The following is a 13,027-nucleotide window of genomic DNA, read 5'->3' on the forward strand; positions in this document are numbered from 1 at the left end:
CCACCAGTGGCAGTGTAGAGGATGAATTATTTATTTCTTTATTATAAGCATTTTAAACTTATGCAAGAACCTTAACGGTAATTTAATGAAAATTGCCTTTTAGGGTAATGGAAATTTGTAAGCCACAACAAAAGGCTACTTGTGAAATCCGTTTTTTTAGTTCTCCAAATAGAAGATGCAAAGCAACAAGGTCACCATGTATAATTTCCCTAAATAATTTTGCAGGTGGGAGGTTCTTTTTTGTTTTCATCCAACCATCAATAAATAAAGTGGGGAGTTTTTAAGAAAGGCAAAAACTAGAGAGAAAGTGAAAAAAACATTTGTAAAGGAAAAAGTACGGGTATTTTAATACGGGTATTTCGAAAGTTCAAGGGTACAAAAAAGTCCACTGATAGTGTGTAGCATGTATTGTTACATTCCCATTCTAGGAAAGTGTAGCAAGTATTTTGGAAGTAATAAAGAAACACAGTACTACCTGCTAAAGACGCCACAAACAAATATAATTTCTGAATAAATTTAGCTTTCATTTTCCATTACTTGAGTGTTATTACTAAAAAAAATCACAAACCACACTGACCTCTTTAGCATCCTTCTTTGGTATGCCTTCGCGCAAGCTCACAAGTTTCTCAACCACATCATGCTGCACAGTGAAAAAATATCATATTCACATACATTGGAGAAATGATGAATGAAGTTATGAGAAGAAGAATCACTGAGAAAACAATGATACAAGTGGTCTTCTCCCCACTCTTAGAAGTGAAGTGGCTAGAAACCAGAGTAATGAAGTCTTACCGGGCAGTCGGGTTGATGTTCTAAAATATTTGTGTAGACAAGTGTGAATGTGTCGAGACTCTCAGCTGAAGCAAGCTCCCGAAGATCACTGAGTATTCTAACTCTATTTTCCACTTTCTGCAGCATAGATTTGGCAACCAAGTATGAAGACTTGCTTACTTAAAATTCTAGAGATCACCAAAGAAACATTGATATAAGATCATAATCCTGAAATGAAAGCTTACAGATACACTGATGTATTCCCTAAAGAAATCCATCAATACTTCTTCATCCAATCTCATCCTCTCAATAGTTTCTTCCTTTATATGATGTTTCTGCAAAGATATGACAATACCATTAGACTTTAAGCCATGTTTAACCATATTTACTTGTTATGTTTCATGATCTTAGAATCCTAAGACAACCTGTATCAAAAGGTGATCTACATAGACCACCACGGTTTCCTCTAGGCAGGCCTCGACAAATCTTCTGAATGATCTTTCTTCAATGTACCTGTATGAAGCCAGGATTTATAAAGAGATTCCACTGAAATAGGTGACATCAGCGTCTAGGAATATAGCAATATAACCAGCAGCTTCATTCCAGAAGATAAATGCACTAGGATTCAATAGAGTTACACAGGTTTGAGACAGAATTAGCCTCTAGTTTTTTTTGGTACTTACGTGTCATTGGGAAGTTTAACAAGGTCTACCACAAGGAAGCAAGAACTAGCTACAGCTCAGTGTTCTTTGGCATCTTTATCTTCTTTAGATGTGGTTTCCTTCCTCTATATTGTAGCTTCCCATTATTTCAACCTTTAAGAAGTTCTTTTTCCTTACACTTTTAATTTATATATACACTTCCACTGTTATTTTATTAATGCTACAGTTGTTATTTTATGGAAGTTTCATCGTCATTCTTACATATCCATTTATAGGGTTAGGTTCCGGCGAAACAAAATTTTTATATGAGAAAACTAGCACTACTTAACCAATAGGTAATCCATTTTGGCTAATTCTAACCTTCTTTTTACCCTTGTGAGGCCAATCTTCCAAATTAATACATTTTTTAGGGGAAAAAACTACCATGTTATATCATATAAAGGATTACATTTAACAAATATGGATTAATATTGCACTGTACTCAAGTTTTATTATAAGAAGTGTTCTCACCTGAACTTTTCAATTTAGCCAAGATGGATCATATATTGGTAAAAAAAAAAGAAGGATAATTACAAGGTGTTCTCACATTCTCATATAAAGATTGTTCTCATGAAAAACCAATCACGCACACGCACATGCACACGTGCACGCGCACATATATACATATACACATATATACATAGGAATAGAATCACGTGAAAGCCACTCCTTATGCTGAAAACTTAAAACTGCAACGTAAAATGAGAGAAACTTTCTTAAAATAAGCAAAAATATTAAATGAGCAAAACTTTATAAAATGAGTAGAAGTTTCTTAAAATGAGCAAAAATATAATAAGGAAATGAGCAAAAACTTATTAATAAGCGAAAGTTTCCTAAAATGAGTAAAAAAGTTTCTCAAATGAGCAAAAACATAATATGAGCAAAAGAACATATAATGAGCAAAAATTTGTAAAATAAGCAAAAAGGCCGGTTTTTAGTTTTTAGTTTTCAGCCTAAGGTTAGTTTTCAGTGGATCCTACACACACATAGGGAGAGAGAGTAAAGTTCAAGTGACAACAACTCTTATATAAGAGCATGCGAAGAGTGGAATAGTTATCCAATTTAGTGAAGATGTAACCGCTTTTTTAGATATTAAATGGTAATCTTTTTCTGAAAATGTAATCCTTTTGGAAGATTGGACTCTAGGGAAAAAATCATTACACTTTAGGCAAAACGGATTGCATAGTTGTCAAAATTTAACACCACAAACTGTTGCCATATAAGGATTGTACAGGAACCCAATTCAACCCTATATATAAGGTGTATTATATGACTATACGATAATATGTTTTTTTTTTCCTCCAGTCTCAAATGCTATGCTGGTCAAGATCTGGGTGTGCTCGACAGCATCAATAGAATCAAGATGGAAAATCATATTGTAAAAATTCGCCGTACATGCAACTAGAGACAAGGGTATTGAACTGCTTGACAGAATAGAGACTATTTGGTCTGCACCGGAATACAATTGTGATACTAAGAGCAGTCTCCAGTTTTTTCTAAATTAAGTTAATTTGCTCATACAAGCAGTTAGGTCCAATTTCAATAGCTCATGGCAATTTTGAAGCTTCAAGTGCTATGCTGCTTAGTTTTCAAGAATGAAAAGTCAGCACACTTTGTAATGTAACGCAGCTTCAAGCAAGATAATGTTTGTTAAAAAAAACAGTATTGGAACTTGGAAGTATATTGCCAACAAAAATTGCTAAAAATACAAGAAAGAGAAACTAACATTTTAATGTCGGTAAAGTAATCTCCAAATGTTGCAACCAGGTACTCTGTCACCTGTCCTTCACACCATTCTGAAATAAAGTGCAGATTACAAGTTCAGCCAAACATTAACACTTTTCTGCTTCTCTAATTGGAACCAGAACACGTTGCTATTAACTGACTAATGAAAGTAAAATGTCTTAATGCAGCTGGGGCTTTAAGCAATCAGCATAGAGAGTGCTTACATTGTCGACAGCCTGTGGAATTGCAACACAACATGTTACAACCTCAAAAGTTGTTGAACCAAAAATCATATTCAGTTATTGATGCTTATCATCTACTAGACCTATGTTACCTTTATGCAGGTTTGGGTGTAAACATTATTATATGGTACGCAGATTGAGTTATTCCTTGCTACGAGTAAGGACACGCAGATCATTGCACAAATCAGGGAGCAAGGAATATACATTTTACATCTTTATTTCAGGATTATTTTTGTAAGAGCTTGGAACATGGAAGATCGAGGTGATTGAGATTTATTATTACTTTTGAAGTAGGGAGGAATAGGTGGGAGTGGTAAAAAATAGTCAAAGAAGTGCTTGAAACCTGTCACCAAAAGCAATGCTAATAAAAAGGTGGGACTGTGGGTACATCTAGAAAGGCACAGTACAAAGAAAATAGTAAAAGAAGTATCAGGAGTAAAAGTGAGCAGATGCTAGGATCTACATGATAGAAAGAGCTAAATTATTAGATTTACACAGCATATATGAGACATGGAAGCAAAGGGCAAAGAATAAGGCAAGATGCGGTCTCATGAGAAACATTATTATAGAAAAGGAGGGCGAGTTAGAAATTAAAATAGTTGCTAAAAGAGGCAAGCATCAATTTAAACTCTATTATCATGCATCGAGTAAAGAAAAAGCATATTCAATAAAGGCCAACGATAGTCAATCTTACGACGCATATAGTTACGTTAAAGCTTCCAATAGGAGGTCAAAGGATCCCATTGTTGGGAAGAAGTTTCTCAGACAAACAAGAACAAACCAATATTTAAGCAAACATATATAACCTTTTTGATAGAGTTTGACCAGCAACTCCTGCACTCCTGGATCTTCAAATATAACAGTAACAGTTTGATGCACACCCTCCTACGCAGCAAGAGCAGACTTTAGTATTTGAAGTGTTCATAAATGACATAATGCATAGATTTAGTGACAACAATGGAAAGTTTCTTAAAACCTCAAAATTCAACAAGACAAAGCAATTGTTGCTATGAATTTACAAACTTAAGCTGGGATTCCAACCCCTACATGAATGTACACATGGAAAATTACTCAGGACTCAGGAGACTTATATTCAGGGAAAGGTACATGAAATGCGTCTGTTGGACTTGTTGACGTGGCTCTTTTCATCTGATCCTATTAGTCTGCAAAGATCAGACCCGAGTATCTATATCTATTCAATGTCTCAAATAAGTGTTGAACATGAAAATGGCAAGGTAATTGCAGAGTTATGATAACGAAGTTTGTAGAGCTAAACCCACATATACTGTTACCACTCAGCACCATGTGTATAGTACATGTGTACTACAATATTGTCAGGATCTAAATTCTAAAACTAAACTTGATATATACTACATCTGTTGTTAATCAATCTACACACTTTGCCTCATATCATAACCAAGGAAAAAGTAAAAACTAAGATAGAGGGAGAAGAAAGTATGAAACAGGAAATTATGAGAGAAGAAAAAATAACCAGTAAGTACATCACATGGGAATTCGATGGGATAAAAGGTGTGGGTACAAACATCCTTGAAATGTATAAAAACAGTGTGTAGATTAAAAAGAAACAATTCAAAAAGGAAACTGCAGATTAAAAAGAAACAAAAGGAGTATTTGGTTTCCAATTCTCTTGATCTCCTTCAGCCATATAATTTTGAAAGATAGATTGCAGTTTATCAGGAACTTATGGACATGCATTAATCACCACAGTCTGGCATGGTATATATTAAAGACCGTTTGTTACATAAAGGCTGTTCTATAAAGTATGTCAACTATCTGTTGCACGAAAAGCATTCAGTAAAACGGCTTCAAAATCACAATGCAGCAACATTACAGTCTTGTAGACCATTAAATTACCACATTCTTTTCAGGTGAAAGAAGGAACCGCATAACTAAATAATTTAGTTGGATATTATGTCTATTACAGACAAAGTTAGTCTCATGCCAAAGGCACTTCAAAATCACACTTTCATCACAATTATGTTAAGATAAGTCGATAAAAGGTACACTTTCAAGTTTCTTAAACAATACTTCCTCTGTTCTCACTTCTAATTTACTTGCAACAAGGGGGGAGGCACAATAATTTAGGTCAGGAGATATATATATATATATATATATATATATATATATATATATATATATATATATATATAGAGAGAGAGAGAGAGAGAGAGAGAGAAAGAGAAAGGTGACCCATGTGATGAGGAGAGTGATAGAGAGAAAGAATATCCAAAAAAAGGTAATTTTGCAAGGAAATTGAAACAACCCAAATTGGTAAGTGTTACGAGCAAATAAGATATGTTCCAAAAATCTTGCTTTCTCTTATGATGACAAAGAGGATATCATTAAATTTGCAATTCACGTAGTGATGGAATACCTACAACATGGAATCAAAACTCTCCCATTCCGTAATGCGAACTCGCCGCGTTCTGTAACGGATTTTGGATTTGTCGTTCCGCAAGATGCCTTTATAGAACACCATAATAAAAATCATATACTTCTCGCCGCGTTGTCCGTTCCATCTCTCGAACTCAATGCGATAAAACGCTTTTATCCCCATTACATCCGTTCTTTTCAAATATTAGCCAAAAATATTTTATAATTTAATTATATAGCTAACCTAACACCAGCTTCATAAACTAAAACAACGTAAATAAGGTTAAAACATATTAATGTGAATTTTTAAAAACAATTAACGCCGCGTCGACCGCGAAACATTCTATTTCCCCATTACAAGTCGTTCCCACGACGACCACGTTTTTTTTGTCTGCCTACAAGATACCGCTTGCCACGACATGACACCTACTTCCATGATAGTGAAGCCAACCAAAAATATTTCTATGGCATCAAGTTTTCTCATACTTCACCATGGTATCAAATGTTGGCCACACTACAAACTTGGCGACCCGTTGTAAGGGTTTTGAGCTTTCCATGAAAGAGATATCAGGCTGCAACAGCCTTGAATCATCCGCACCGCCTACCCACGATCGCGACCACATACGAGATCTAAAACGGTATGCTACATGAAACCAATTATTCAGTCGTACATACGTAAAAGTAAAACAAAGAGCATATGCATCGATCTTCTGCAATTATGCGGCATCTTAATATAAGTGCTCACCTCTTACATAGGTTTGGCTTTTTCAGGATGGATCAAAACAAACAAATAGCAATATAATTCAAAATTTGTGTGATTTAACTCCAGATACATTCTAGTAAGTATCAAAGTGGAAGTTCTATGCTCAAAGCGAATTTCCAGAGTAATCGATGGACAACCTGATCCGAAGATATCTTCATTAAGGGTGGTCAACCAGGGATCATGCTGGGAAAACATTATTGAAGAGGAGATTGGAATTAAAAAGTTGAACAACACATCACAATTACAAACATACCAAGTCATATCAGTGAGAGTTTTTGTTGAAAGGTGCAGATATCCCATTATGTCACAATTCAAAACAGTGTTTTAACTATAATGTGCCCCATGTTAAGAAACAAGTCACAACTCACAAGTCAAAGAAAGATACAATCTCCAAAAAGAATAATAGCACTTTGCCGTATCCTTTACTTACTGGTCTGTTTCAAACCTCATAGCCTTGATGTGGTATAAGCCCAAAGAAGGGTTATTTCTTTATTCAAAGACTTTTAAGATGGTATATGTGATAATCACTAAATAACAGAAAAACTAAAACTCCAAAACCTGCTCAAAAGCTATAAGTTGACATTCTAGTACCAGTTTCACTAAAAACAGACGTCGTCAGCTTATTGGCAAGCCATGAAACATCCAATACAAAGATAAGAAGGAACAGTTGTGCGAAAGAGAAGTTGTAGATTTTTTGAAAAAATTGTGGGAGCTCCCTATTGGCACTAGCCAAAAGAGTTTTTGTTGAAAAACATCACCAAATTTACTTATCTGTGATGAAGAAGGCAAGAAAAGATATATGGAATTGAATGAAATCAATTCTACCCAAAATCAGACTTGAGCTTACATTATACCATGAAAAACCCAAGACAAATATTTAAAGGAAAAATTAAGAGGAAAACAAGTTGAAAAAATCGTGAATATTTTTGATGAAGAACAGAAGAAGGCAAGAAAGCTACAAGGAAATAATGTAGGCAGCAAAAATAAACAAAAGATGGCACGGGAGACAAATCTAAAGGAAAAACTAAGAGGAAAACAAGTTGAAGAAAAATCATGAATGTTTGTGATAAAGAACAGATGAAGGCAAGGAAAGCTACAAGGAATAATGTAGACAGCAAAAATAAATAAAAGATGACATGGGAGACGAATCTTTACTATGATGTGGAGATAGTATAAACACCAAGAACCTTAAATCCTTCAGCAAAATGATCTTGCACAACATCTAAGCAGAAGAATTGCTTTCCAAAAAGTTATCATCTGAACCCTCTGCCACCACTAATAAACAACCGAAAACAGGTTAGTGCCAATTCAATCCTAAGACCTTTTTATCCAAAAACCTGGGAGAATTTCAAACATCCAGGATGCTATTGACATCTTCAGCCAAATGTCTCGAGCAGCAGTCCAGGACCTGGCCTTTACAACTGTGGAACCAAAAAGTCCGATAAGTAGCGGTTATCTCTTCAAGATTTCACCCTATGTTGGTCCCAGTTCATTACATTCCTTATCCTCACTTCTTAACAGTATACAGATATCCCCCCCCCCCCTCAAAAAAAAAAAAAATCATTCCTTCTAAGAGCAGAAGCAAATATAAATCAACCAGGAAAACCTTAAGAGAATTAAGAATTCATTGATTCATACACTCCCAAGACTCTTTGATTACACTTTCGAGTTAGTGAGGAAGGATAGAAACAGTGAGATGATTTAGCTCACCTTTGCAACTTCAAGAAAACCTTTGCAAGTGTCTTCAAAATTAACCTGTTCATTGCAAATAAAGAAAGACAAATTAACTAGACAGAAAGAAACAGAAGTCCATTCCGTAATTCTAATATTGCACATTTTCTGCAAAAAGATAGTTGCATGAAAAGAATTGAACCCGATATCTGATCAAGATATTGAAGGCATGGAAACTCAGGATGCATTTATCAGCCTGAGACAAACTTGTTTGTTTGAATTTACCAGAAGCAGGAAATTGATCATTATTTATGAGAATATATTCGAAAATTCTGCATGATGCTATACCAGGAGACTTAAGGGTGTGGAAATAGAAATGACACAGTAAAAGCATTCAATCTACAAACCTGTTCAGCATAATTTTGGGGTAAAGCTTCAAGAGTGCTGTTGCTGAGCTCCATTGCAAGATCATAACAGCGAAGATTGTTGTTGATCTGTTTTAGCAGTATTTGCAAAAAATCATCAATTAAGAACCTCGAGCAAGTGTTAAGGGACGACAAAAACAAACAGGATAATTCACAAACCATAGCACACAGGGGTTCCAGGCCAATTTCTGATGCAGGCTCTTCAAGCCTCTTCCTCTCAGCTGCTTGGAAATCATTCATCACCTAAAGAAGCAAAGTTATATGCCAAATCACTATAAGTTAGCTGATCAAATGAGATTAATGAAACAAATTCTAATGAATCAATGCTAATTGTTTCTATTATCCGAAAGTTGAATCCCTAGATAGCAAGAAAAGAGAATTCTAGAATCAATACAAGCAACTCTGCGAACAGAAGATAACAGCCCTCTACCCACAGACATAGAAACAACATAATGGAAAAAAGGATTTGAAGAAAATTAAGATATTACCTTATGTTTCAATCATGCTTGAAAATGAACTTTCTAGTTCCCAGAAAGTAAAAATGATATTGACCAACTTTCTAAGGCTATATACTCCCTCCATTTTCATTTACTTGTTTCACTTCGACTTTTGCACTATTTATACAACCCACTTTGACCTAAATTTTCAAACTAATATATGAAAACAAATATTATTATGTACAAGTAAAATATTGTTGGATTTGTCTCCGTATATATTTTCATATTATCAACTTTTTATAATTGTTACTATTTGGTAAATAAAGATATTAATGGTCAAAGTCGTGCATTGGCAAATGTGAGAGTAAAAATGGAACAACTAATTGAAAAGGAGGGACTATCTTTTAACATTATAATCCTATATCTTGAAAAAAAACCGCATCCGGAGCTCCCCAACCGACATAAGACAAGAGATACTAGATGTAAACCCAACTTGAAAAAATCCAATCGAGCCAATTACTCAATCTACTCGCCTTAGCTACATTGTTACATCATCAAAATCTGATATCCATCACAAGATCGGGCCCAATCCCCTATTTAACTTGTCGAGCTTGCACACATAACAAGTTGGTATCATCAATAAAATATTTCAGTGTCGATTTACCTGATGCAATTTTATCAATGTTAACTATGTCTTGACTCTTGAATCTTGATAGCATAGGATTAGTCAACATGCCTTATAGCAAACAATGTAGGGAGTAGTTCCCTAAAAAAAAAGGGTTTTTTCACCAAGTACCCCTCCCTGTGGTTTTTCGAAATTCATGAGGTACCCCTCTTTTTTTTTAATGCACCGGGTACCCTTACTTTGGGGGTAAAATGTACGAAATGCCCTTAATGACTAACGGTGTCAAGTTTTTGTTAGTCATTAGGGTTAATTAACCCCTCTAACCCTAATTAAACCCTAATTAACTAACTAAACCTTAACCTGTAACCCTACCCTACCCCCATAACCTCAAATCCTAACCCCACCACCATCACACTTTGACCACCCAACCACCACCACCACACTTTGACCACCCAACTACCACCACACTTTGACCACCCAACCACCACCACCACCTCTTTTAAAGTATGTAAGGAGTACTAGTAAAAAATCACCATTGCTCAAAATATTCACTCTTTTAAAGTCGGAAACGAAAAGGATCAGAAACTTGGACAAGAAGAAAGAAAAGTAGCAACCTGATAATGTTCATTTGTTGCAAATATGGTTTCGAAATGTCCACAAGGCATATAAAGAGGAAAAGGCCAAATTTTACAAAATGAACAAGTGGCTCGTAAGAGAAGTGAACAAACCAAAAGTTTCATCAAGGGAGGAAGAATAAATGACAATAAGATAACTGATAATATGTTCCTAATCAAAAGAAACTTGATTTTGAAAAGTTCACAAGGCATATAGAAGTAGTACATTAAGGTCTTAATATTGAACTCTTATAGAAGTAAGGTGATTAAGGTGGCTTATTAGAGAGATATGGGTAAGAAGAAGTACTGCAATTGGGAAAGAGAAAAGGGTTGACATGAGGAAGAGACAAGTTACTTTAAATTAAAAGGAAACGAGAAAATTCCTTCTAAAGGATAGCCGAGGAAGGGAAGAGGGAAGTTAATTATGTGACGGAGCAGTAATAGCTATTTTGTCAACTAATGATATAGGGGAGCTCACCGGTATTATTCACCTTCAATCATCAAAAGAAGTGCCGCTGCATAACCAGGTATTCCCTCTCCCATAAGTGTATATTCTTCTTTTCAGATCAGAAGCCAAAAATATAAATTCTTCAAAGGGAGTGTTTGTGATTTATTGACATTATTACTTTGCAATTGAGAATTATTATGGTAGCAGGATTTGGAGTGCTACTTCTACTTCCTCTACAATAAACCTATGGCCAACTAGCAGTCACAAATAAAAGAAATTACTTGTTCATGCATTCAACTTATACCCTCAATTAAGATGTCATTAGTTGATTATACCAAGATTTCTGTGCGACTGTAATTACAAACTCAGCCAAAACGCCCAAAATGTCACCATATACAAATCCTAATTTAATCTGGAAGTTATTGGAAGCATATATATAATATATCATCTAGATCCTAATAATCCAACCCTAAAAAGGTAGAATTCAGCTTCTTTAGTTTCACGGATAAAAACCGTAAGTCATCTACCACCGCGGGAGTCAAGATATCCAAAATGAATCTCATACTTAGTGAAGGATCATAAAATGCAAAATGAAGAACATAATGCTTAACATGACATCACATAGTATTTTGACATACTATATATTATGTGTGACTTTGTTTCAATTTTATTAGTTGCTGGGGCTTGAACTTGCCTGGATAATGGCCAATGCAATCCTGTACAGCATCACATCAGTGCTATTTTCACGAACAATTTGCACTTGCTCTCCTAGGATTCTGAACAAATCCACAGCAGCTGGTGTGTAGAGCTTCCCCTCTTCTGTTCTCTTTGGAGGTTGTGTCTTGTCATTCTCCAAGATATTTAAGTACCATTTCTAGAAGCAGGAAGCAATATAACGGTTCAAAAACATAGGCAAACTTCACAGACAGAGATGAAATAGTTTATAAAATCTTACTCTTGTTGTAGCTTGCATTCGTTCTACATAAGCATTCATCAAAGGATCCATCGCACCACTCTCAGAGCAAACTTGAGCTAGAGACTCATCCACACCAAGGTCAATCAAGTTTTGTTGGTAGTCTACCACCCAACTAGTTACCTAGACATAAGCACCATATTGTTATGAGAGTGTAAAAATCCAATAATCTATTTTTTCTAACCTCAATCCTATAATCTGTCAGATGTCGATCAGCTGGTCAGGATTGGGGAAAAACAGAAGCAAAAAAATAAGCCAGCAAATAATCAAGTTCATGAGCCAAACCCAGCAATTGAAAACGTTATTTGACATAGTTAATGCATTTAATTATTCCTTCTTAACAATCATAATCATTATTATTACCCAAGTGCCTTGAATGAGGCTTCCTCCTGTACAAAGTAAAGAGGGATCAGATGCATCATGTATGAAGCTTTTTCCCGGCAAAAAAATAAGAGCGAGTAAAGAAAACTAAAAGCAAAAGTTGGAATACTAATCCTTGCCCACATGACGGTGGTATATATATTAATATAGGTTACTATTACTTGCCACAAGAGAGCTATGTTACTCAGACACGGATTGAGTGTCTACTCGGATACGGATGTCCAAGTGTCCGACTCGGCTAATTTGTAGAAAAAAGTCATGTTTTTAGTGTAAAATGAAGTATCCAAGTAAAGTGTCGTGTTGGACACGACACGACACCCATTTTTGAGGTAAATGAAGGTGTCCGAGTAACACTACGAAGAGAGCTGAGAGAAATATCATTGGCCCAAAAACTCACCCTATAGTATCCCCTCTCTTCCTCCTTTCGCCGTTTCTATTATTCCTTTTTTTTCAAGGTCTACATCCTTAGTAGTGCTTAGACCAAAGCAAGCACAAAGTCGTGTCAGAAAAAACTTCTCCACCACAAAGGATGCTGGCCATGCACTTTAATGAACTTTACAAGAATGTGGTGTGAATCCATCACGAGGTCCGTTCCTTGACTTTTGAGTTGAGTATCTTTCCAATGAATTTACCTTCTTTTTTTGGCAGCTCTGGAGAAAATGCAACTCTTGAGCTTTGGAGAAAAATGGATTAAAAAAATTATTTCAGATACTGTCCTTTAGCTCTTATTTACTCTGAAGGAAAAGGTCAATCAAGTACCAGATTAAAATTAAAGGCTAACTGCCTAGCTCTGCAACAGGAGGGGTAAAGCTCTGAATATCTGACTTCACCTATCTAACCATGGATGAGAGCCTAAG

General features: G+C 35.4%; 1 protein-coding gene across 2 annotated transcripts in view; it reads right to left on the reverse strand.

Moving 5' to 3' along the window:
- Positions 1–13,027, reverse strand: part of LOC104908006 (exocyst complex component SEC6) — a 44,705-nt gene that overhangs the window by 2,154 nt on the left and 29,524 nt on the right. For both annotated transcript variants that reach the window (XM_010697046.4, XM_048634919.2), the window contains exons 15-25: positions 11,772–11,912; positions 11,511–11,690; positions 8,852–8,935; positions 8,675–8,761; positions 8,307–8,351; positions 4,246–4,324; positions 3,199–3,268; positions 1,197–1,284; positions 1,017–1,106; positions 793–909; positions 578–640 (exon numbers count right to left, since the gene is read on the reverse strand). In XM_010697046.4, the coding sequence (XP_010695348.1) occupies positions 578–640; positions 793–909; positions 1,017–1,106; positions 1,197–1,284; positions 3,199–3,268; positions 4,246–4,324; positions 8,307–8,351; positions 8,675–8,761; positions 8,852–8,935; positions 11,511–11,690; positions 11,772–11,912 (1,044 nt within the window). The remainder of the gene's footprint in view (positions 1–577; positions 641–792; positions 910–1,016; positions 1,107–1,196; positions 1,285–3,198; positions 3,269–4,245; positions 4,325–8,306; positions 8,352–8,674; positions 8,762–8,851; positions 8,936–11,510; positions 11,691–11,771; positions 11,913–13,027) is intronic.

This window comes from Beta vulgaris, chromosome 8 (assembly GCF_026745355.1).
Source record: "Beta vulgaris subsp. vulgaris cultivar EL10 chromosome 8, EL10.2, whole genome shotgun sequence".
NCBI lineage: Eukaryota > Viridiplantae > Streptophyta > Magnoliopsida > Caryophyllales > Amaranthaceae > Beta > Beta vulgaris.